Source organism: Mustela nivalis, assembly GCF_964662115.1.
Source record: "Mustela nivalis genome assembly, chromosome: 17".
Taxonomy (NCBI): domain Eukaryota; kingdom Metazoa; phylum Chordata; class Mammalia; order Carnivora; family Mustelidae; genus Mustela; species Mustela nivalis.
Genome location: NC_139036.1, coordinates 42,111,602 through 42,137,095, shown reverse-complemented (window position 1 = coordinate 42,137,095; position 25,494 = coordinate 42,111,602). Strand labels below are relative to the sequence as shown.

Sequence of the window (25,494 nt, the reverse complement as noted above, 5' to 3'; positions counted from 1 at the left end):
CAAGGCCCCTGGGGTCCATATCCCAGGCTTGCTGGGCCAGGAGCAGCCCCTCTCCCCGAGACGTAGGCCAAGGCTCTTTACGGGGGCAGCCCCACTTTTTTGAGCGTGTTTTGAGGAGCCTGGTGGGGTTTGAGGTTAGTGGTCCATGTGGAGCAGAAATGAAGTGAGCTGGACTCTGGGCCCGGTAGGAGCTCTGGTCTGGGACCCTTTCCTCACCCAGACCCCAGGGAGGACCCTGAGGATCTGGACTCCCCACAAGGTGAGGCCCTATTGGGAGTCCCGGGGAAGCCAGGAGGGAAGCCCAGGAGGGGCTATACCCGCCAACCCAGGAGGCTTCCCAAACTGGGAAGAGGAGGTTACCTCAGTAGTGCTGCTGAGGGGACTCAGTCCCCAACCGGGACTCCGTTTTCTCCCCATCATCTGCAGGTGGTGGCCATTGGAAGGGGGACAGCTTCATCAGGGCTGCTGGGTCCATATTTCCCTCCCCGGTTGTCTAGGTGCCCCCTGCCCACCCTGGACTCACACCCCTGCTCCTCAGGGCTACGGCTATGAGCGACTGGCTAGACTCCGTCATGATTGCCACGGAGCACACAGGAAGGCAAGAGATGCCAACCCAGAGGGGGTAAAAATAAAGGGGAGAAGAACAATGTGTCTAGCACTTGACTCTTTACAAAACTCCTTTTCATTCTTTATTTCATCTTTATAACAGGCCCATGAGCTGGCACCATTGTGCCCATTTCACACATCTGAAGACTGAGGACCAGACTGGTGAAGTGGCCTATCGTGAGAGTGGGGAACCGCGTTCCAAGGCGCTTTCCAAGACCGTGGCTGGCCTTCTGTCAGAGTCAAGTGATCAGCCCTCGGAATCTAGGGAAAGAAGTGAGGCTCCCTTCTAAGGCCAGTGCTCAGGGGACAAGGGCATCAACCTCGGAATGTTCCTGTGGCGTCCCAGTGCCTCAGAGCTGGCCAGGCCCTGGAGGCAAGCGCTGCCATACGGTAGATGCCACCCAAGGGTGGCTAGTTGCTGTGTTGCCTCTGGCTCCTGGCTGCTTCAGCCACCTTGCCCTGCACCAGCAGCAGAAGGTGCCTCCCTGTCCCTCAGGCTCCACCCCACGGATGCGGGCCATGAACTTGTGGCGCTCAGTGATGGGGCTGTAGGTCCTGCCTGGGCCCTGCAGGGGGCAGGCTCACCCCAGGAAGCAGATCAGCTCCTCTTGGGCCACCTGCTGGGACCCAGGCTGGAGGGACAGAGCCCCAGACCCTATCCTATCTGGGCTTGGTCTCGACACAAGGGCCTGGCCAGTCCCTAGCCTCGTGTTGGGCAGCTCTGGAGAACAGGGCATGGTGGAGGCTAGAACTGTAGCCCCAAGAAGCCTTGGGTGCCTCTTTTCTCTCTGTTTTGGGTGGCAACCTTCGAGGGTCCACAAAAGACCCAGAGTGTGAGACGAAGCATGCCTTGGGCTTTCTGGGAAGGGGAATCTCAGGTCCTTCCCAAGGGAAACTTGAGGGAAGAAGAGGAAGGGGTATCACAGGAAGGCTGTGGTGAAGGACGTGTGACTCTGCATAGTTCCATGTTTCCCATGTCAGCTGCTGGAGCGTCTTGTCTCTCTGCCTGGGTCAGCACATCTCAGGGCTGCCCGGGGACCTGCCTCCTAGTGGATGGTGTTCCTGGGGCTGTTAGTGGCTGGAGTGGAGCAGGGTATGTGGGTGGTGTCCCTTTGAGCCGTTCCTCTGGGAGGTTCTGCAGGAGCTGAGCACGCATCAGACTCCATCCTCTGCAGAGGCTGGGAGGGGTGAGGTTGGTGGGTGGGTGCTGAGACCCATACAGGTACCCACGGGGGGTGGGGAGAGGGAGCAGTTGGCAAAGAGCTGGTATTCACTCTTCTGGTCCATTTTTATGAACTGCTATAACGACTCTGCGGCTTCTTTCATCCAGGGATCTCAGACTAGTTTGAAAGTGGAATCTACAGTATAAAGCATAGTTAATTACAACCTGGTGCCCACAACCTGGTTTGCAGACATGCTGTTGTGAGGAGGAGATTCTGAGACCAAGGGCATACCAGGTCCTGTAAATGTGGACGGGGGAATCCAATTAAAGAGGCTGTTTGGGAAATTGGCTTTGTAGTTCAGTTAAGTGGTACCTGAATCAAGGGTTCGCGGGACACTGAGGTTCTGCTTCTTTCTCCCAGTGGGCTTGGCTGCGCGTCTCCCACAAACCACAGGTTCTCTAGGCACACTGGGGAGAGCAGTGACAGCTCTGGAATTTTCCATAAAAGCTGGGTGGGGGGAGTTAGGGGCTGAGTGGATCGGAGCAGGAGGCCCTGGGCTCTTCCAGATGGGAACTGTCAGCCGACACAGCTGTGCAGGAAAAGCTGGCTGTCGGTGAGGGACGTGGGCCCTGGGACGCCACAGGCGGAGTCCAGCGAGAGAGAACCGGAGAGGTATGGCTGAAGATGGGGGTCAGGGTGGCTCTCTGGGCCTCCTCCAAGGCCACAGAAGTTTGGAGCTGGATCCTGAAGCCTTGGGCAATCGCCAACATTACACCGCAGGGAGACAGAAAGCACCTTTGTATTTTGAGGGGAAATGAGAGTTCTGGGGGAGTTCCAGGGCTAGTGAAGTGGGCGTTTCAAGGTCTAATCTGGGTGAGGTCCAGGCCCAGTGGGGGACTGATTCAGGACTGTGCAAGGAGCAGCAGGCTGGGAAGCCACATCCCCAGAATCCCTGTAGAGCTCTTGAGACCCCGAAGGGGCCACTACTCAGGGTCGTGGTCTACTCCTCAGCTCTCCTGAGGTCCCTGAGCATGGGCTCTGAGCCCGTTAGAGGGGGAGGGAGGAGGTAGGGACAGATCACGCCAGCCACTTAGCATGTGTCCCGACTGTCCTGAGTCTGGTGAGGGCAGGCAGCAGCAAGGGGTAGGTGGAGGTCTGGGGCTCGGACTGGGAGAGTGAAAATGAGCAGGGACGGACTTGCCAAATCTTGCCTAAGAAGATCTGAGTCACCTTGCTCAAGGCAGCTGCTCCGAGGGTGGAATGCCACTGAGGTGGCCAGGACGAGAGAGAGGACAACCCAGCGGGGTACATCTGAGTCGAGCTCTCTGTTGCCCATGAGGACAAAGTTGGCAGCCCTGCCCAGTTAATTCGGAATTGCAGATAGACAATAGAATAATTTGTAGTACAAATATGTCCCAATATTGTATGCATTTTTATTTGCTGAATCTGGCAACGCTATCCTTAGCAAGTCTGGGAATAGCTCTGAGTCTCCTATCATCAAGACTAAAGAAGCAAGACCTTTCTCTGATTCTTTGGACAAATCAAACTGGTGGTTCAGAATGTCTTAATTGAAGTTTTTTTTTTTTTCCTCCCATGATGCTTCCTTCAACTTTGTGTACCTGTTACTGCATGTCTACACTAGAACCCTACAGCTGGCAGCAGATCTGGCACGAGCTTTTGATGTGGTTATTAGAAACAGAATATATAGTAACTGTGCTTTTCAGGGAGGAGCCAGGAACCCCAGGCACTTTGTTGCTTGGAGAAATGGAGAAGCAAGTTGTGTGGGGGAAAGAAATGAAGATCAGTGTGGGTCTCCCCGTCTCTGGGTGGGAGGGGGCTGGGTAGGGTCTAAAGTGTTGAAGAATTGGGATCAGCATTTCTCCTTTTAAAAAAATTATTATTATTATTTTTTAAGATTTTAAAAAAGATTTTATTTATTTATTTGACAGACAGAGATCACAAGTAGGCAGAGAGGCAGGCAGAGAGGAGAGAGGAGGAAGCAGGCTCCCAGCTGAGCAGAGAGCCTGATGCAGGCCTTTATCCCAGGATTCTGGGACCATGACCTGAGCCAAAGGCAGAGGCTTTAACCCACTGAGCCACCCAGGTACCCCTTAAAAATTATTTTTATTAAAAAAATATTTTCTGAAGTTTTTGTTTCTTTAAGTAATCTCTATACCCAACGTGGGCTTTGAACTCACAACCCCAAGGTCAAGGGTCACATGCTTTTCTGACTGAGCCAATCCAGGTGCTCCTGGGATCAGTATTTCTTAGATGCCTCTTAGAGTGGGAAATTCTGCAGAACCTGTGTGTATGGGTGTCAGAGATCAAATAGGTACCAGGAGAAAGCTGGGAAGCTCAAGCATAAGCCAGCAGTCCACTCTGAGAGAGAGAGAGAGACATTGTGCTTCTACAATGATCTTACTCCTTTGGGTGCCCATTTGTAGGTGACCTGTTTGCCCCATGGTCCATTGTCTGCTTCCTCTGATGCCTTTGGTGATGGCAACTGGCACCTTTTAACCACAGCCCTGAGAAGCAGGAAAAGAGGAACGCTGATTTCTTCTTCAGGCACACTGACAGGTTGTGCCTGGTCCCTTCCACGTCGAAGGGACTGATCCACTGGGAGGGAGACTCAGGCTTGATTTCTTGGGTTGCTGCCCATGGAGAACCTTGGCTTTCAGACGGAAGCTCATTTGGGAATGGAAACTTCTTTTTACCAAAGGAGGACCCACAAATCCAGTGGTTGATTTTGAACTTGATGGCCTTCCAAGGTGGGCTTGGGAAAAGCTAGGGTGTTTCATGCTCCCGCAGCAGCATCTCCTTTTTGCCTCTTGACCCTGAAGCTGGGGCTACGGTGGGCAGAGAGCATCCTGTCAGCTCCATAGCCCTAAACCCAGCACTTTGTGCCAGCAGGAAGTGGAGGTGGCTTTGGAAGCTTCTAGAATAAGGGTCAGAGGGCTAGTCTAGGGGTTCCTGCTGCTCTGGATACAGTCCCAGCCACAGTCTTCCCTTGCACAGCTGGGCTCGGTCACTATCCCATGAAGCCAGGGTGAGTGGTTTGTGCCCTTGGATATAGCATGGATATAACACTCAGACTAGATGGGGTCTAAGAACAGGTTTTTTTTTTTTTTTTTTTTTTTTTTCAAGATTTAGAGTATTTTATTTTTTCCTTTTTTTTAAAAATTAGATTTATTTCTTTTCAGCATAACAGTATTCATTATTTTTTCACCACACCCAGTGCTCCATGCAATCCGTGCCCTCTATAATATCCACCACCTGGTTCTCCCAACCTCCCACCCCCCGCCACTTCAAACCCCTCAGATTGTTTTTCAGAGTCCATAGTGTCTCATGGTTCACCTCCCCTTCCAATTTCCCCCAACTCCCTTTTCCTCTCTAACTCCCTTGTCCTCCATGCTATTTGTTATACTCCACAAATAAGTGAAACCATACGATAATTGACTCTCTCTGCTTGACTTATTTCACTCAGCATAATCTCTTCCAGTCCCATCCATGTTGCTACAAAAGTTGGGTATTCATCCTTTCTGATGGAGGCATAATACTCCATAGTGTAAATGGACCACATTTAGACACAGGTTTTTTTTTTTTAATAATTTTAAAAAAAGATTTTATTCATTTATTTATTTATTTATAAAAATTTTTTAAAAGATTTTATTTATTTATTTGACAGAGATCACAAGTAGGCAGAGAGGCAGGAAGAGATAGAGAAGAGGAAGCAGGTTCCCCGCTGAGGAGAGAGCCTGATGCAGGGCTCAATCCCAGGACCCTGGGATCATGACCTGAGCTGAAGGCAGAGGCTTTAACCCATTGAGCCACACAGGCTCCCCCTAAGAACAGTTTTGATCTCTTAAGTCCATGACTCCAGTTCCTATTTGTCATGCATGTTTCTATTGACTTCTTTTTTTTTTTTTTTTTTAAGATTTTATTTATTTATTTGACAGAGAGAGAGAGATCATAAGTAGGCAGAGAGGCAGGCAGAAAAAGAGGAGGAAGCAGGCTCCCTGCTGAGCAGAAAGCCCAATGTAGGGTTCGATCCTAGGACCCCGGATCATGACATGAGATGAAGGCAGAGACTTTAACCCACTGAGCCATCCAGGCGCCCCTCTATTGACTTCTCACAATCCCGTGAATGTGGTGCCTCTTGGGGAAACCCGAGGCTCAGAGTGGCTGAGTGGCTCAAGCCGAGGTCTGGCTGCATTCAGGCCCAGGCCCCCCCCGCTGTCCAGCCTGACACTATTGGAGCCCCTTCTTTTGCAAGTCTGTCCCAGCTCAGGTGGCCAGAGATGTCATTTCATCTTGGACATGCTGGGCTGCCCACACGTCATCCCGGTGACGCTGTCCCTTCGAATGTGGGCTCCTGGGAAACAGCCCCGGGAGGTGGCTCAATGTGGCTTTTGCCTATGAGGGAAGGCCAGGGGGAAGCTTGTGCCATAGTCTTGTGCTGTGTAGGCTGGAGGCAAAGGGTGACCTGGGGTCCAAGGGAGGGTGCAGAAACAGAACAACAATAAGAGATGAAACTCTATGTCATGAGCTTGACAATCCATAACTTTATTCTTTTACTCTTTTTGCTGTATTCTTTTATTCTTTATTCTTTTATGCTGTAGGTCAGCGGCAAAGAAAAGGATGGTGGTTGTGAGGGATGGTGAGAGTCACCAACATATCTGGTGACGCTTGGGCCCCTGCACAGGAAAGGCCTATAATGTCTGAGATGGAAGGGCCTCAAGCTTACCTTGTCTAGGCCCTTCCTGTTCAGACTGGGACTCTGGGGTCCAGAATGGACGGGGCTCACTCAAGGAGTTTGGGGCTGAGCTTGGCCTGGAGTCCAGGCCCTGACCCTTAGCCCAGTGTATTTTAGATTAACGTTAGAAAGAATGGCCTCAGAATAGGGACTTCCTTTTGAAATAAAACCTGATGAGTGGGACTCCTGGTTTACTTCACACCAAACAGGTGGATTTTCTCCAAGGTTGGGGAGCGGAATGGGCAGATCTCCGGGCCTGTGCTGGGAGATAAGCAGCTCTGTGAGTCCCGGCTTCTCTTCCCTGACATAGGTAGAACATCTGTTCCACGTGATGGTCCTGGCTCCTGGGTGGAAGAAAGCAGAGGAATTCCTCCCAGGAGGCCTCCTCCACACTTTCCTCCGAGAGGTGGCCTTGTGGCCTACAACATGGAGAAAAGGCAAGGGACCTAGGGGGGCCAAAAGCCCTTCTCTGGTCCTCTCTGCAGAAGGGGAATGTGCCTTTCCTCCCAGCTTGTAAGACACCTGCCTGGACTCTGGCCCTCGGGGGTCCTCCTGGCACAGCAGCTGAGAGTGATGGGAAAAGCCAGAGCAGCAGCTGCCCTGAAGGAAACCTGGCGTCACCTTCAGATACAGATGGCACAGCAGAGGGGCTTAAAAACCCCAGAAAATGAAAACATCCCTTTTAGATGCCTGACAGCCAGACACCCCAGAGAAGAGCCGCTTCGGGGCTCGGTGAGGGCTGCCCTGAGAGTGAGTGCCGGGTCGCCCATGAAATATATCGAAGCCTTAAGGACTTGCCCGCCTGGGCCCCGCAGGGACAGCCAGACTCGGCACCGGTTTTCCTAGGAGTAAAAGGCAGTGTCTGTAGGAGGTCTGGTCAGAGCCCCCGTTCCTGTCCTGATGGTCCAGTGGTTCTCAAACAAGGGTGGTTTTGCCTCCAGGGGATACCCGGCAATGTCTGGAGACAGTCTGGGTTGTCACAGCTGGGGGAGGACGTGGCTATTGGCATCAGGTGGTGGAATCACAACTAAGCGCCCACCACGAAGAATTCAGCAGTCTATGATGTCAAGGTGTCAGGCCTCCCGTCAAGGTGCCCACTGTGCTGGGCGAGGCGTGTGCCCCACAGCCAACCCTCCTGAGTAATTCCAGAGAGAAGCTTATAAAGCGTTTTAAGAGGTTGCTAAATTACAGCTTCAGAAGCACATAAACGCTTCCATAAACGCCAACCTTGCAGACCAAGTCCGTGTGGGAGAAGAGCAAGCCGGTTGCCGGAGCCTTGGGAAGTCCCACTTGGTGAGGCGGAAGAAGGAACTTCCCCGGGGCGGTGACTTCTCGAGTGCCCCTCCCATCTCGCTGGTCGCCCTGGCAGCTCTTTGTTTGTCCTTATTATTCCTCCCCTGTCCAAAGAGTCTGTACGGACCCATGACTTGGGGACTAGGGGGTCAGGACAGACTGCCCCAGGATCGAGGTCTCTACTCTTCTAGGTTCAAAGAACTGTGGGTCACAAAGGAAAGTGCCTTCCAAAGCAACCCTTCAGAGGGCTCACACTTGTGGTCCTTGGCCGGCCACAGCCATAAACCATCACCAAGGACTGTCCCGTGTAAGCAGTATTTCTATAGGGCACAGTGGCTTTCAAAAACACTTTTACTTCTGTTCTGTTGATGTTCCTCGTATCCGTGTAAGGCAGGCAGGGTAGGCTGATGACCTCCACCATCCTGATGAGGATGTTCCGGCATGCCAGAAAGGGACATATGCTCACATGACAGAGTCACCATTCAGACCTAGGTTTCTGGTCCCTAAATTCTGGGTGCCTACAGTTGCCCTTGGTTGTAGGAGAGAAGTGTTGGGACAAGAGTGTAGGATCTGGGATCGGAGAGCCCTGGTCTCAGTTCCAGGCTCCATCACTCATTGCCTGTTTTCCTTGAGCAAGCTTGTTCTTGGCCATTTGGCGTCTGTTTCCATGTCGGTGAAATGGGGACAGATCGGTCACCTCCCAGGACTGTTGTGAGGTATAGAGGAAGTAACCAGGGCCTGGCGCATAGGAGCTCCATGAATTGTAGTTCCCTTTTAACCATCCCGGGGGTCCGGGCATCCTTGAGCACCTGTGAGTGCAGGGAAAGTGGGTGCGGGTGACAAGTGGGGTGACCAGGATGCTCAGGGGAAGGCACAGGACAGAGAGGAGGAACCAAATGTCATTTGTGAGGCCGCTCCCAATTTATGGGATCTGGTGCAAAGACTTTGAAGAGGCAATAAAATTCATATTCTCCCAGGAAATGACAACAGATGAGAGTCCTGACTTAGCAAACAAAATTTAAAAAAAAAATTTTTTTTATAAGGTAAGAAATTCTGGATGGGTGGCAAAATTCACATTCTAATGAGATTAGCTTTCTGGAAGAGGAACAGGCTTTCCCAAGACTAACATGCCAACACCCCACAGAGAATGTGTATAAATACTCCAGAGAGGCCTTGGGAGCCTAGAACCCAAGCTCCTTGCTAAATTATAACCTGCCTCTGCTAGGATCATGGCCACCCAGGTCTGCTCCCCGGTCTTCTCCTCTGGGTCTGCCAAGGGCCTATGCAGCCCAGCAGGCGGCCTCTCTCGGGTGTCCTCCATCCGCTCTGTGGGCTCCTGCAGGGTCCCCAGTCTTGCTGGAGCTGTGGGGTCTGCCTCCTCCATCAGGATGGGCCTGTCCAGCCTTGGGAGCTGCTTTCCTGGCTCCTACCTGTCTGCTGGGTGCCACCCCTCTGGTTTTGTTGGGAGTGGGGGCTGGTTCTGCGAGGGCTCCTTCAACGGCAGCGAGAAGGAGACCATGCAGTTTCTGAACGACCGCCTGGCCAGCTACCTGGAGAAGGTGCGCCAGCTAGAGCGGGAGAACACAGAGCTGGAGAAACGCATCCGGGAGTGGTACGAGTCTCAGATTCCATACATCTGCCCAGACTACCAATCCTACTTCAAGACCATTGAGGAGCTCCAGCAAAAGGTAACGGGGACCTGGCCCCTCTCTAGCATTCCCAGCCCTGGGGGTCCCTGTCTCATCTCAAGAGACTACCCAGAGATGGTAGCTCTTGGGGAATTCTCTGTCCAGGCCAAGCTCTTCTGTCTGGGGTCCTGGTTTCCTGGGAGACCCACACGTCTGTGCGAGTCTTCTGCTTGCTTATAACTATGCCAGCCATCCTCTCCCCTCCTCACCATCTCAGCCTTAGGAAGGGCAATAGCCTATACCCAGCGACTACAGGATGTAGGCGCCGTGCCTGATGCTTGGTATCCATTGGATTATTTATTCCTCATCTTGGAGAGATAGCTATTACTGGACCCATTTAACAGATACAGAAGTTAAATATCAGGGCGGTTCAGTAACTTGCCCAAGATTGCACAGCCTCTGAGTGTTAGATGCAGAATCAGAATCCAGGCTGGCCTGGTTTTTTCCACCTCTCCCTGAGGCATCCTGCTGTGCCACTCTGGGGCCTACTTCTTGGGGTGGCCCTCCTGGACTGGTGATCCCTCCATACATGGGCTCAGGGCTGGGGCTACCGAGGGTACTGGTGGGATTTAGAAGCATGGCCTTTGTGAGCTGGGCGATCCCCGCCCGCCCACCCCACCCTGCAGGGCCTTTCCTAGCTCACGGGATGCCCCTTGTTCCTCAGATCCTGCTGACCAAGGCTGAGAATGCCAGGCTGGTCCTGCAGATTGACAACGCCAAGCTGGCTGCTGATGACTTTCGGACCAAGTGAGTGGGCCCCAGTGGGGAAGGTCTGCTGTGCTTTCCCTTGCCTCTCTCCTCGGCCTTGGGAGCTGGTGAGCCGGGAGGAAGGCCAGAGGGAACCGTAAGTGGGAATACAGCACAGGCCCTGGATCCCTTCTGGGTCCAAGGAAAGGCTCACTGTGCTGCTGACCCCAAGTCAGCCCCCTCAGCTGAGGGAGGCCAGCCTGTGCCTGGCTCCCTCCCTGCAGACTCAGCAGGGCTCTGCGCATGCAGGTACGAGACAGAGCTGTCCATGCGGCAGTTGGTAGAGTCGGACATGAACGGGCTGCGCCGCATCCTGGACGAGCTGACCCTGTGCAAGGCCGACCTGGAGGCCCAGGTGGAGTCCCTGAAGGAGGAGCTCCTGTGCCTCAAGAAGAACCACGAGGAGGTGAGGCTGGTGCTGTGCAACCTTCCAGCGTTTCCCAACCTGGGTGACCCTTGGGCACAACGACGGTGACCATGGCTCCCATAGGAACTCCAGCTGGCATCTGTTGAGGGCATACTGTATGCCAGGAGCTATCTGAAACTCCTTGCATTAAAAAAATTTTATTTATTTATTTATTTGATAGAGAGAAAGAGAGCACAAGCGGAGGAGGGTGGCAGCAGAGGGAGAAGCAGGACCCCACTAAGCAGGGATCCCGATGCAGGGCTCCATCCCAGGACCCTGGGATCATGACCTGAGCTGAAGGCAGAGGCTTAACCACCTGAGCCCCTCAGGCACCCCTAAATACTTTGCATTTTGTTCTCACTTCATTTCATCCTCACAATCGTCCCATTTTACAGATGAGAAAAACGAGGCACCGAGCAGTTAAGTCACTTGCTTAAGGTCACACAGATCCCATATTCCTGCCCATGACACTAAATCTTCCTCTGGACGTTAGTGCCTGATAACATTTCTTCTATTTGCCTGACATTTGCATCATCTTTGACTCTCCTGTATCCCCAGAGGAGGTAGGTGTATGTCCATGAAGGGACCTAGGCTCAGAGAAGTTAAGATCCAAGTCTGAGGTCACACAGCCGGCCGCGGAGGGAGGAGGATTTGAACCCAGCCTCCTGTACCCTCAATCCAGCATCCTTTGCACAATCTTGGTGCCACCATGCCTCCCCTCCACAGGAAGTCAACGTGCTCCGTTGCCAACTTGGGGACCGACTGAACGTGGAGGTAGATGCCGCCCCCCCAGTGGATCTCAACAAGATTCTGGATGATATGAGATGCCAGTATGAGGCCCTGGTGGAGAACAACCGTAGAGATGTGGAGGCCTGGTTCAACACCCAGGTGGGGCTGGGGCCGCCTGGGACCATAGGCTCCTGGGGCAGTGGTTCTCCTTGAAAGGAGCGTCCCTTGGTCTGACCACACTCTGGGGCCTCTTGCGTTTCAGACTGAGGAGCTGAACAAGCAGGTGGTGTCCAGCTCGGAGCAGCTGCAGTGCTGTCAGACGGAGATCATTGAGCTGAGACGCTCGGTCAATGCCCTGGAGATCGAGCTACAGGCCCAGCACAGCCTGGTGAGTGGCCTCTGCCTGAGGGACCAGCTGCAGCTCCTGGCAAGCCCAGACCCACCAGCCTTGGCACAGGACTTATCCTGGGGTGTGATCATGCAGGATTTGGAGATACCCGGGGCTTCGGGGATCTGGGTGGGACTACTTCCTGTGAGCAGCCCTTCCTCTCTCCCCTTACAGAGGAATTCCCTGGAATCCACGCTGACGGAGACTGAGGCCCGCTACGGCTCCCAGCTGGCCCAGATGCAGTGCCTGATCAGCAACGTGGAGGCCCAGTTGGCCGAGATCAGGTGTGACCTGGAGCGGCAGAACCAGGAGTACCAGGTCCTGCTGGACGTCAAGGCCCGGCTGGAGTCAGAGATCGCCACCTACCGCCGCCTGCTGGAGGGCGAGGACTGCAAGTGAGTGGCTGTGGGTCCCGGAGAGCCAGGTGTGGGGACAGGGCTCCCTGGACCACCCCTCGGGGCCTCGGAGAGGGTGTCAGTCTCTGCAGAGGTTAGTGCACAGAGGACGGGGATCTATTCAAAGCCTTTCTCTAGAGATCCCTTGTCGTCCCAGCTTGGTCATCACAGTGGGGACAAGCTGCCCCCTCCTGCTGCCACAGCTCATCCCCAACCGTCGTGCTTGGCTGGGGGCTCCTTGTCTTCATCCCTGTAGCCCTTGGGGTTTTTAGAGGCACTGAAGCCATTCGTCGTTGTCACCCACCTATAGTCACTCTGTCCCCTAAATCTATTTAACGGGGATCTCAGTCCCATGCCCCAGGCCCAATGCCCTCTGATTGATTTCATTTCCTCAGGCTGCCTGCGCACCCTTGTGCTACGGAATGCAAACCTTCCATGAGGGGACCTTACGTCTCGACCGGGCCCTGTGCTCCAGCTGTGCCCTGCGGCCCGGCTCCCCAGGTCAGCACCCAGATCCGCACCATCACCGAGGAGATCAGAGATGGGAAAGTCATCTCCTCCAGGGAGCACCTGCAGCCCTGCCCGCTGTAGCCAGCCTCGGGAAGGACATGCCTATGGCTCTCAGCTTTAAAGGACCCCCCGTTCCCTAGAGAGGCTCCCGGCTCAGCAGATTTTTTTCTACCAAAATACTTCTTATATTGTGTTTCTGGACTTCACTGCTTTTATGCTATGCAAAACTAGTTTCTTCTGGAAATATACCCAATAAACTGTGTTCTCTTGGCATTGCAAACTTGACTCTGTCTGTTCTTGTGAGGTTAGCTAGTGCGGATGTTTGATCAAGGGTCTCAGGTCTGTCTTCCTGCGTCTGAGTGGTAGGAAGTGACAGGACGATTAAAATATTTAAAAATGGGGATACCTCAGACCCTGGCCTGTGTGAACAGATGGGCGTAGCCATTACCCACAGGCTCGGCCCTGCCCATGGGTACCCACCTGGGGCAGCCCCACAAGGGACAGTCTTCCTCAGTTCCTCAAGTCAGCCTTCCTCAGTTGCCCTGTCTGGATCTGGGGGCCCCCTCTCCTCCCCTTCAGCTTCTCCTCCTTTGTCTAGCTTCCACCACCCTGCTGGCTCATCCCCAGGCCTGACCCTGGTGACAGTTCAGGAGAGCAGTTTCCAGGACCGAGTGGGGAGAGGCAGACCGCAGCCAGCCAGCCTGGACTGACCACCTCAGGGAGGGGAGCTCGGGGGCGAAGGCAGGAGGGCCAGCTGACTCCCAGTGCCGGATACAGGGCTGAAATGATATAGGGCGGCAGAGACAAGGACTTGTGGGGGGTCAGACAGGGAGGAGAGGGAAGGAAGCTCGCTGTGGGGCAGAAGGTAGAGCGCCCTGAATTCTCCTGGCTGAGCTGTGCCCTTCTTGGAGCCCAGCCTAACTGTGCAGGCCCCAGACACCCCTCTGAGCAGAGAAGCATGACCTGTGAGACGTCTGAGAGCCCCATGGCTTATTCTTTGTCCCTCTGATTTATTCTTTGTGGAGAACACAGGGCTGGAGAAGGCAGCAGCTTGCTCCGGGCCACACAGCAGTGAGTGACAAGGAAGAGGCCATGGTCCGGCCATTCCTGTTGGGATGCTGGTGCTCTTCTCCCTAGTATTGTCTCACCCCTCCCCAACGACCTGAGTCATTACTACCTGCTGGACAAAGTCAGCGGGGCAGCCCTGCCCTGTCCCGCTCCTCCCTGTGCTCCATACCCTTGAGGTCCGCCTTTCTCCGTTCTGGCCTGAGGCTCCGGACAGGAGAGGTGGGCTGCTGGGGGTGCAGAGAGCGTGTCCCACCCTTGCGTGCTGGTGCACGGAGACAACCAGGGATGGGCAGGGATGGACGTCTGTTCTGATTTCCGCTCGAGCTGCCTCCCTCCTGCTGCTGCAGGCAGACAGACCACACAAGGCTGTGTCCGGACCAGCAGTCACAGCCAACTCCTACCCCTGCTCCGAGCATTGTCTGAATGGGCTCACTCCACAGGGTATGGGATGCCTCATCTCGGGCGCTCACACCGTCATGTGGGATTGTGGGTGCTTTCTCTATGTAGCTTTATCCAGCTTTTCATGAAATTTTCAGAGCATCTGCACTGGGTAAGGAAGCCCTCCTAGTCTCAACCTCGTAACCTACCCTTAACTGAGTTCTAGCTTAAATTCCTCACTACTGGGCAGACCAGATCTTAGCACCGCCAGGGCCCACACCGGCGCAGCGAGGGGCAGGCTTAGGATGCCCTCTCAAACTTTTAGATGCCCATGTCATTGCTCTTTTCTCGATAGCAGAGAGAGAGATGATAGGACACATTACATTTTATCGAATTTCCCCAGAGTGAACATAATCCTTTTTTTTCAAGGCATTTCTGATCTTGTTGATACTGATGCCAAGATGCCACCTGGCTCATTGACACACACTCAGGTCAATTAGTCAACAGATAGGTACTGAACACCCCGCGTGTGGGAAACCCTGTGCTGAAGCAGGGGCACATCTATGGAGAAGTGGGGACGTTGGAGAGGCAGCTGGACCCAGTGTGGGATCCCAGGCCTTGTCCTCAAGAACCTGATGGCCCACCTGGGGACACGACGCCTGTGCTGCCCCTCCCAGCACTGGGCATGGCAAGTGTGCGTGTGGGGCAGGCTCTCGGGTTCTCAGGACGGGGAGAGATCAAGGAGGGCTGGGGGTGTACGGGAGATTTGGAATTGGGGGGTCCTTGAAGGATGGGCAGAGCAGGAAGGAGGAGAGCAAAGGGTTTTTAGAGCATGGCTATGTTCTGGAGACAGTGCAGAGCCCATCTCAGCAGAGGACGCAGGTCCTGGAGGGAAAGTAATTCGGAGACTTACTAAGCAAGATTGGTTCTTGCCAATAAGGGGTTCCAGGTAATTATTTTGTTCTAATAAGAAGAGTGCTAAGGAAGAATGGAAATAGTCCAGAATGATTTAGAGGTTATCTCATAGTATTAATGATTAATATTACTTTTTTTTTAAAGATTTATTTAAGAGACAGAGCAAGTTAACGAGTGAGCACGAGCAGGGGGAGGAGCAGGAGGGGAGGGGGAGAGAGACTCTCCCGCAGACTCCCTGCTGAGCCCGAGTCCAGATGTGGGTCTTGATCTTGTGACTTTGAGATCATGATCTGAGCTGAAACCAAGAGTTGGAAGCTCAACTGATTGAGCCACTCAAGCGTCCCTAAACATATTACTTCTATGTTTTATAAAATTAATCTCTTTCCATCTCTGAGCCTCAGTTTCCCTATGTATAGCAGTAGAGAGAGCAAGACTGACTTTGGAAGTGTCTTTCTCTTCCAGCTCCCTAGCCACTTTTTTTCTCCTTCCTACCTTATTCCTTCTCTCCCCTTTTCTTATATTCCCTTTCCCTCAAAATCTTTCCTTTGCTTTCTTAATTAGCACAATTCACCACAGGCGAAGCATTCATTCATTTATCCTTTCCCTCTGAGACATCTGGAAGCCAGCACTGTGCTTGAACAATAGAGATTTCAAGAGAAATAGGAGGTCTGTCCTTGCCCTCGAGAATGTACAAGTCTCCCTGGGAAGATAGGGCTCCAACACCAGACAGTTTGAGCACATCAGTGAAGGGAGGGTCAGCAGATTAACCACTGGTCACTGCCATGGATGTTCAGAGCCTGGAGGGCAAAGTGGGGCTGGAGCAGGGGTAGGCTCCAGAAACATTCCAAGCCTCAGTTTACTCATCTACTAAATGGGGCTATTGGCGATGCTAGTCTCATGAGATTGTTGTGACCTGTGAATGAGACAATGCCTGGAGACAGCTCAGTACGAGGCCTGGCCGTCCTAAGCACTTAGCGACGGATGGCAGGTACCATTAGACTTGTCATTAATTGGTCTGTGTCGGGGAGACAAACCTGTTCTGGGCAGCCCACGTGTGGAGCCCTGCCTAGGAACCCATGTGACCCCCAGGGGTGTGTAAACAGCATGAGGTTTCCCAGGCCTTGGCTGCTGTGGCTTTTCTGGGTCCTGTGGATCCAGGGTAACCCTCACTGAGCCCAGAGCACGGGACGCTGTGACTTAGCAGGGCGTGGGTGGAGCCCTGTACGCGCATGGATGGGAAACATGAACGGCAAAGGTGGCTCATCCGGGCTCTCAGCTCAGCTGCGTCCTTTGCACTGGGGCATGGATTTCCAAGGAGGAGAAGGTGAGGCAGCCAATGGGTCCTGGGATTTTGTTGGGCGGGTGCCGGTCTCACCACGCTCCTGGGTGTGGGAAGGGCATGGTGACTCATGAGAGTTCTAGATCTGAGGCCCCCAAACACAGGCACCCGGCCTGTGGGATGGTGGCCCAGGTGCTCAGAGCCCATCCACACTCCCCAGTGACAGCTTCTTAGCCTTGTCACCTTGACTACAGCAAGACTCCACCCATGTGGGGACCAGTAATCATAGTGGTTGCCGTTCCTGAGCACTCGCTACGAGAAGGTGCTGTTCTAGATGTTTCCTTGGCTCTGAGGTGGGGGTGACAAGCCTGGGCTCACAGGGCAACATGAGGGGGAAGTGAGACCATGCATGGCAGAGCTGTGAGTCCCACACCAGGAAGGCTGCTGGAGCTCAGCTTGCTCCTGTTCTCCTGACAAGAAGGTAAAAGCTATCCCTAGAAGAGCCAACAGGACCCCAAACCGCAGGGCTGCCTGGAAGGCAAGTTACATGGGGCTCCTCCTGATGAGGCCCCATCCGTTGAAGCTCCACCTGTCCTCTGGCTCAGCTCTTGGCCCCTCTCCCAGGCTTCGCTCCCTTGGCACATTGGGTTTTCTGGAAAAAGAACCCACCCTTGTCAAGCTTTCTGGACATCTGCCCAGACAACTCCTGTAGCAGAGCTGAAACTCTGAAGTTCGGACTGTGTCTCCTGAGGAGGTCTGTGATCATGCCCCGGCATTCTGTCTCTGTCCCCAAGCAGCCGCAAGAAAGGCTGCCCCACTTCTCATCCAGGGCCTGGGGAGACATATCTTCCTATGTAGGGTACGTGTCACCACAGGCTGGTGCTCAGTTAGCTGACCTCTAGTTTTTTTGGCTGATGTCGGGGCTATACAACCAGCCAGATTTCCTTGTGAGGGAGGGAGGGAGGGAGGGAGTGGGGGTGTATCTGTCCCCCAGGGCTCTGCTCTGTCTGGGGTGACCAATTTTCCCATTTTGCATGGGACTGAGAAGCTCCCAGGGTTAGGGGACTTTCGGTACTAAAACCAGAACAGTCCTGGGGAAACGGGGATAACTGGTCGCCATGGCCCTATTTCCAGGGTCATTCTAGAGCCTTCTGTGTCTCCTTGGGCATGAGGTCTCTGCTTCCTGCAATAACTAGGCTTGCTCTTCCATCACCCAGGGGCCAACCCAGGAGCCTCCTCTACACCCCCCCCCCCCCCGCTCTGGGCCCATAAAAGGAGATGAAGCTAGAGAAAGTCAAGACTGTGGCTGTGGGTTCCCACACCTCCTGAGGCTGAGGCTGAGGCTGAGGTCTGGGCTTGGATGACAGGCCCCTTTGAAGAACTAAGGATACTTGGTCTTTTCGGCAACATGGGGCGGAGGAGACGTCTCGACGTGGCCGTCAGTTCAACGGGACTCCCAGTTTACGAGGCCGGGAAATGTTCATGGGAAGCTAACTAACAGGGTAATGAGGGGTTCTTATAGAAAGTGGTATTAACTTTAATGAGGAGAAAACCCTTTGTAAAGGCCAACGCCCACTGGAGCAGAGGTATAAACCTGGGGTGAAGAGCGGCTTCTCTGCACTGGGGGGCATCCGGCCTTGAAGACCTCTCTCACTTGCGTCTGGGCGGCTGAGGCCATGGCTTCCAAGTGCCTCAAGGCCAGCTTCTCTTCAGGGTCTCTCAGGGGCCTGGGGGGAGCTGGCGGCGGCTCTGCTCGCGTGTCCGCGATGTACTCCAGCAGCTCTTGCAAGCTCCCCAGCCTCTCCCGCGGGGCCCGGAGTTTCTCGGCGTGCTCTGTCGGGCTGGGTAGGAGCAGCAGCAGGGCGGCTGGCTGCTTGTCTGCTCTCTGCCTCCCGGCGGGAGGCTTTACCACCAGCTACAACCAGGGTGGGGGCTGGTTTGGGGATGGCGTCCTCACCGGCAGCGAGAAGGAGACCATGCAGTCCCTGAATGACCGGCTGGCCAGCTACCTGGAGAAGGTGCGCCAGCTGGAACGGGAGAACGCCAGCCTGGAGGGCCGCATCCGGGAGTGGTGTGAGCAGCAGGTGCCCTACCTGAGCCCTGACTACCAGTCCTACTTTCGGACCATTGAGGAGCTCCAGAAGAAGGTAAGGGGCTCAGAGTGTCTCTGGCTGCTCGGGAGTCTGAAGCCATGAGCCCCAGACTGGAAGCTAGGACACCCATGCTGTTGGCCCTGCTCCCATGGGACACTTCAGAGGTCATGGAGCGTGTGCACATTTGCACATCTGTGGTCTCATCTGCTCCTCCCTGTCATCTGATGAGGAAGATATCATTAGCCCATTTTACAGATGGGAAAACCAGAGCTCAGGCTGATTAAGTGACTTATTCTAGGTGGTCCGGCTGGCAGCTGGTGGAGCCAGGCTCTGTGAACTCACTGACTGTATAACCTTTGCTAGCATGGTCTATCTCTATGAGTTTTAATTCTTTCCCCCCTCCTTTTTTTTTTTTTTTTTTTTTTTTTTTTTTTTTTTTTTTTAAGGCGAGGGGATTGGACTTCATTTCTTTGGAGCAGGTCAGATTTTCTATAAAGAACTCAGGGAAGGAAAAACCCATCAGCAGTTTCCTTTTTGCCCAGCCCACATCTTCTGAGGGTCCCTGCTGGCTCCTGGGAGGGACCATTTGTGACCAAGGAATCAGAGAGTATGCTGCTGTTCAGGACCTGCCCTGAGGCCCCAGTGGCCTGGGAGTTAGGAAGGCAAGAGTTAGCCCCCCTGCCAGTCTTGGCTGCAGCATTTTCTCATCTCCCCTAGTCCATGCCGGGTTATGGGTCTCAGAGGCTCTACACTGGGTGGGGCTGTAGAGGCTTCCCTGTCTGGTCCCTACTGTGTGTCCTTAAGACTTCACGGAGCCTCAGAAGCCAGGAATCCAGAGATGATTTATTCCTTCCCTCTGGAGGTGGCTCTTGCCAGCTTTGGGGAGGTCTGGGGAGCTCTGGCTAGCAGACTGTCCTTCCTTTCACATGTCACTTCTTTATTTTCCCAGACCCTGTGCACCAAAGCAGAGAACGCCAGGCTGGTGGTGCAGATCGACAATGCCAAGCTGGCCGCAGACGACTTCAGAACCAAGTGAGTGTCCTGCTTGCTCCTTGGTTGGGGGCTGGTAGACCTGGATATTGGCAATGCCAGGATGCAGGGTTTTTGCTGTCTTAAGTCACTGAGGTATTAAGGTGGGACACACAGAATGAGGACAGCCTGGGGTCAGATCTGACTTGGACATAAAAAGGAAATGGAGCTTCAGGCATCCTGTTACGTATGTGGCAGGTACGAGACGGAGCTGTCCATGCGGCAGCTGGTGGAGTCAGACATGAACGGCCTGCGCCGGATCCTAGATGATCTGACCTTGTGCAAGTCTGACCTGGAGGCCCAGGTGGAGTCCCTGAAGGAGGAGCTGCTGTGCCTCAAGAAGAACCACGAGGAGGTGAGCACAGGGGAGGAGGGGAGCAGGTGAGCATGGGAAGGAGGTGAATATGGGGAAGGAGGTGGAGATGGAGAAGGTGAACATAAGGGGGAAGGTGAGCCTGGGGGAAGCAGGTGAGCATGGGGGAAGCAGGTGAGCATGGGAGAACAGGTGAGCATGGGGAACAGGTGAGCATGGGGGAACAGCTGAGCATTAGAGAACAAGTGATCATGGGGGAACAGGTGAGCATGGGGGAATAGGTGAGCATGGGGGAACAGGTGAGCATGGGGGAACAGGTGAGCATGAGGGGGACAGGTGAGCATGGGGGAACAGGTGAGCATGAGGGGGACAGGTGAGCACAGGGGAACAGGTGAGCATGGGGAGCAGGTAGGAGTAGGGGAGGAGGGTGAGTGAGGCAGCGGGCTGGGACAATTGATGCTGACCCTGATTTGTGCCACAGGAGGTGAACTCGCTGCGCTGCCAGCTTGGTGACCGGCTCAACGTTGAGGTGGATGCTGCCCCACCTGTTGACCTTAACCGTGTTCTGGATGAGATGAGGTGCCAGTATGAGACCCTGGTGGAGAATAACCGCCGGGATGCTGAAGAATGGTTCAATACTCAGGTAGGTACCTGGAAAGAGTCAGTGCAACAGAGACATGGGGTATCAAACGGAATTGACCTTGGGGCTCCGAATCATGAAACCAGGTTTGAGCCTCAGCTCTCTTTGGACCTTGCTGTGCACCTTGGGCAGGTTGCTGTCCTCTTAGCAATAACGTCCTCAAGGACGAAATGAATGGGTTGGACTGGGTGTTCTGGAAGGTCCTTCTTGGCTCATGATTCTGCGCGGTCTCCGTGGACTTCTGAAGCTAAGTCCTGATGCTCCTGACTAGGTCCTGTGTGTGTATGTTTCAGACCGAGGAGCTGAACCAGCAGGTGGTGTCCAGCTCGGAGCAGCTGCAGTCCTGCCAGGCGGAGATCATCGAGCTGAGACGCTCTGTCAACGCCCTGGAGATCGAGCTGCAGGCCCAGCAGAGCATGGTGAGCCTGAGGCTTGAGCAGGGCTGCTGGGGGACCAAACCCAGCAGCACATGGGCCCACTGGGCCTCCATGCTCTGACCACACAGGCCGACTCTGGGGATTCAAGTTCTCGTGCTTTAGGAATTTTCTGTGTAGGGTGGAATGAGGTCCCAGCCCCCATTCACAAATGTCCTGGGGGGGGGGGAAGACGGGAGACCTATAGCAACAGTAGCTCCTGTCCTTGTGTAAATAGGTTCATTCTGAGTAATTATCACTTCCTCAGAGATCTCATTACTAGGGGAGATGCTCTCTAGAGCAGGGAGGCTCCAGGGGCAAACTGGCAGTCTCAGAGGAGATGTCTGATTATGGTGCCTCCGGGTTCAAAGTGATTCTCTGAGTCTCTGTTCTTGGATTCTGAGGACTCACTGAGACCCACGAGGATTAAGTGCATCTTCTCTGACCTCTCACCTTCTCCTTTTGCCCTCACAGAGAGATGCTCTGGAATCCACCCTGGCAGAGACCGAGGCCCGCTACAGCTCCCAGCTGGCCCAGATGCAGTGCCTGATCAGCAACGTGGAGTCCCAGCTGGCCGAGATCAGGAGTGACCTGGAGCGGCAGAACCAGGAGTACCAGGTGCTGCTGGATGTACGGGCCCGGCTGGAGTGCGAGATCAACACGTACCGGGGCCTTCTGGAGAGCGAGGAGGGCAAGTGAGTGCATCTTCCCGATGCAGTCTACAAAGTTCTGGGGAGACGCCTTGGTGCCTGGGGAGAGCCCAGCATTTGGAGTTTGAGCTCTGCTTTTACTATAAATTTATCACGTGACCCCGGCCAGTCCTTTGTGGGCCTCCTTTTCCCATTGGTAAAACAAGGGGGGCAGGACTGGGTGATTTTTAAGGTGCTCTGAGTTATTGAATCAAAAAATCACAGTAATGGGAACTTTCTCTTTCTCTTAGGCTGCCCTGTAACCCGTGTGCCCCTGACCACACTCCTGCCAAGTCGTGCCTCCCCTGCCTTCCCGCTGTTTCCTGCGGACCTGGGGCGGTTCGCTCCACCTGCAGCCCCCGCACCATCTGTGTGCCCTGCCCGGGGGGCCGGTTCTGAGAGGAACTGGCCTAGAAAGCTGAGGTCATTGTCTCCAGGGGCTGAACTTGGCCTTTGCTCAACCCTGACCCTAAAGACCAATCCCCTCTCTCTGTGCAGAGCCTGGAGCACCAGGGCCTGGCTCCAGGAGGGCTCATTGCAAATATATCCCTCCAAGTCTCTCCAAGCCTGTTGCTAAGGCTGGCTGTCCCTGGAAGCCTCAATTCCTCATCATTTCAGTGGGCGCCAGCCAGGCTCTCTGTTCTGAGGCTGCCTCCTGGGTCAGGTTTCCTTCTGGGTGTTGCTGTTGTGGGTTCTGAAATATACTAGAGCGCCTCTGTGGGTAGAATAATAAAGTGAATTGGCTTTGGCTCTCGATGCCTAACGGCACCGTTCCGGTGTCCCTGTTGTGTGTCTCTGCTGCGTGAAGAGGGGTGACTCCTGGCCGGGTGGATAGGGATGTTTGACCGCATATGACCCGGGGGATGACAGATCCTGTGGCCCTGTTTGGGATGACTAAGGGCCTCCCAGGGGGCTTTTTTGTTCAGTGGCTCAGCTCTCCTGATGAAGACGCTTCTTCAAGATTCCTATATGGTGATCCGTATTACCAGACCTCCCCCACTTCCCTCCTTGGTCTACATGGCCACTCTGGGATCCCAGAGAAAGGTGGATAAAGCCAGGGGGCAGTCCAAGGTGAAGCATGTTAAACTGGTTTTCATTTCATGCCTGTGGTTCTCAAAAGAGCAGCAATATAGACAGCCCACACCAGGGTATTTTCATTTCCTTCCACCGTGATACTATCATATAGCTCTCCAGCTCAGCAGGTCCCTCCAAGACCTACACCCCTTCCGGTGCACGAGTAAGCTGGCCATTGTGACCTCCAGCTACAATTCAGAGATTCTTGTCTGTAAGAGACTCATCGTGCTCAGTGTGCCTGTGGCATCTGATGCTGCATACAGTGCCTTTGGGTACCAGAGCATTTCCGCATGGAACCTTTTTGCCCAAAGGTTCTCATTTATGTCCAGACTATCCTCCCCCAACAAACTGGAAAATGCCAAACTCCATGGATTCCAGTGGGACATGGCAACGAAGGTAAAACTTCCTCAGGTAGAAAGGAAGGTGGGTTGTCTCCAGATAGTCCTGTGTTCCTCATAAGATGCCAAGAGCACCACTATGGAAGTTGAGTGATGTTAAGAGAGTTGTAACAGCACACAAGGTGGAGATTGGATTATGGAAAGACAGATGACCCAGCGGGCCTGAGACTCCCACCCCTGAAGGGGTCCTGATGTCATTCACCCTGATTCGACTTTAGAGTCATTCCCTTCCTAAGCCCCCATAAAGGAGAGCCTGGGTCTCTGGTTTCTCTCAGCCCCCTCACTCCTGACTTCCTCCACTGCCTCGACTTTGGTCTTCTTGGAACATCATGCCTGGTTTTGTTGAGGTTCAGCCCCCCACCCCGAAGAGGATGATGGTCTCTTGATCATTCATTTCATTCAACAAATCTTCACTGGGCACCTCCTTGGGCCAGACAGGGTGCCCGGATCTGGTGCCCAGATCTGGATTAAGCCTTGTCAGAGAGGGTCTGGGGGTGGGAAAGGAAGGGTACCCACTCCCTGCCTCAGTGGTAGGAGGAGGCCTGCTGAAGGGGTCGTGGAGTTAGTGTGATGAAGACGGGCACCGAACATGGAGTCAGACTGATCCAGGTTCAAATCCCATCCCCAGAACTTCCTGCCTGTGGGAGATTAGCAGGGGGTGGCCCCTTGTTGAGTCTTAGTTTCCTCATCAGTAAAACAGGGGCCAGGACACTGAGCGTACTGTGAGGTCCGTACTGCTTTCCCAAGCATATGCTGGGCCTTTGAAGCTGGCTCAGTATTGTTGACCGTCTTCTCTAACTGGAGGTCTGGGTTGTGCTGAGGCTGACATTTGCCTTTTCCCTGCCCAGAGTGTCATTTCTGAGCTTTCCTTCCAGGTAGCAATTCCAAGCAGCCAAAGGAGAGATGCCGTTCTGTGGCTTACTATCTTTTCTGACTCGGAGGAAAGTCGGGCATGGGGGACCTGCTGTCAGCAAGCCATGCAAGGGTTGAGTGAACTCCAAGTCCCATCAGCTGCACTTCCTCCTTAATGACATCCTCTGTGGTCCAAACCCCTTCCAAAGTCATCCTGTGTCCCTCCAAGATGCAGCGAACCAGAGCCTGTAGAGCCTTGCCTCATTAACTATTCACGCCATCTGCTTGTGCTCTTTGAATATAATGCTGCTTCCATCAAGTCACAGATTCTCAGCCTTAGCCACACACTGGAATGACCTGGAAAGCAGACGGGTCACTGGTCTGACCCCCAGCAATCCTGACTTAGTTGGTCTGGGATATGGCTGAGTGTCGGGGTTTTAAAAAGCTTCCCAAGTGACTCTAGTGCACAGCCAGGGTTGGGGCCTTCTTTGTTAGGGTGAGGGCCTTTCTGGGTCTCAGGCTGTGAGCCCTCAGTCCCAGTGGATCTCTGACAGGTGCTTTGGACCATCCCTCAGCTCTGGCTTGTTTTTCTGCTTTAGTCTCAAGCATCTGTGCTGAACTTTGAATTTCAGTTATCATATTTTTAATTCCAGAGAGTTATTTTTTCTTCTCTGTTTCTCTTTTTATAACATCCAGCTCTTGTTTCATGACTGCCGTTCTTAACTCTGAGGTCATTAAAAAATACACACACGTGTCCGTGTTAGTAGATTGTTCTAGATTTCTGCATTGTTTCTGTTTCCTCCAGTTTCCTCTTCACTGTTCCATGTGTTTGCTTGTTTTGTTGTGTCTCTGTCTGCAATGTTGGAAACTTCTCTCAAATGTCTGATGATCCTTCTGCTTATGTTTGTCGACACAACGCTATAGGCAGGTTGGCAAACTGATTTTTTGGATGATAGAACTACCTAAATTCAGCTCTGATAGGTCTTTTGTCTGGGGTCAATCCAGTTTTTCAAAGAACGGTGAGAACGAGACAGTCTGGGGCCAGGCCCCCATGTGCATCCTACCTACCTTTATTTTTATGTTTATAAATTTATTTTTAAAGGTTTTAATTATTTATGAGAAAGAGAGCAAGATAGAACAAGTAAGAACAGGGGGAGAGGGAGAAGCAGGCTCCCCGCTGACGGGCTCCATCCCAGGACCCTGAAATCATGACCTGAGGTGAAGGCAGATGCTTGACTGTCACCCAGGCACACCGCCCACCTACCCTTGTTTAAAGGGGCCCTCCACCCTGAACATAGTCAGTTCCCAGCTCTCATTTTCTTCCTTTGCTCCCACTTCCTTGCCCTTCTCTGAGCAACTTACCCTTCTCTCCCTTTTTCAAATACACCTCTTTGCCCAATGGTTGACTTTGGCCTCAGAGGCGCTGGTGTACAGTGGCTAGGCTCTGGACTCAGATCTGTGTTTGAGAACCGGCTGCGCCTGCTCCTGCCCTTGCACTACCTGTCCCTGTCCCCGACCTTCACCCGATCTCGGCTTTGCACACCATTGTTTTCCTTTTTCACACACACTCGGGCGTGAGACCCAGTCCTTCCTCTGTCATGGGGACCGGAGCTCATGCCAAGAGTTTCGATTTAGTGCATCTTGCTGAAGTTCCCGTGGATGCCTCGGGGTGGGA

General features: G+C 53.6%; 2 protein-coding genes across 2 annotated transcripts; both read left to right on the top strand.

Moving 5' to 3' along the window:
• Positions 1–9,044: 9,044 nt before the first annotated feature.
• KRT36 (keratin 36) lies at positions 9,045–12,759 on the top strand (the record flags this gene model as incomplete). Its single annotated transcript, XM_082706059.1, has 7 exons — positions 9,045–9,503; positions 10,168–10,250; positions 10,500–10,656; positions 11,383–11,544; positions 11,648–11,773; positions 11,948–12,168; positions 12,564–12,759. The coding sequence occupies 7 exons, from the start codon at positions 9,045–9,047 to the stop codon at positions 12,757–12,759; spliced, it is 1,404 nt and encodes a 467-aa protein (XP_082562185.1).
• A 5,235-nt stretch (positions 12,760–17,994) lies between these two features.
• KRT35 (keratin 35) lies at positions 17,995–22,244 on the top strand (the record flags this gene model as incomplete). The annotated part of the gene is made up of 7 exons (XM_082706085.1): positions 17,995–18,465; positions 19,361–19,443; positions 19,639–19,795; positions 20,235–20,396; positions 20,687–20,812; positions 21,281–21,501; positions 21,747–22,244. 7 exons carry the CDS (start codon positions 17,995–17,997, stop codon positions 21,892–21,894), a joined length of 1,368 nt encoding a protein of 455 aa, XP_082562211.1. The 3' UTR covers positions 21,895–22,244.
• Between the last annotated feature and the right edge of the window lie 3,250 nt (positions 22,245–25,494).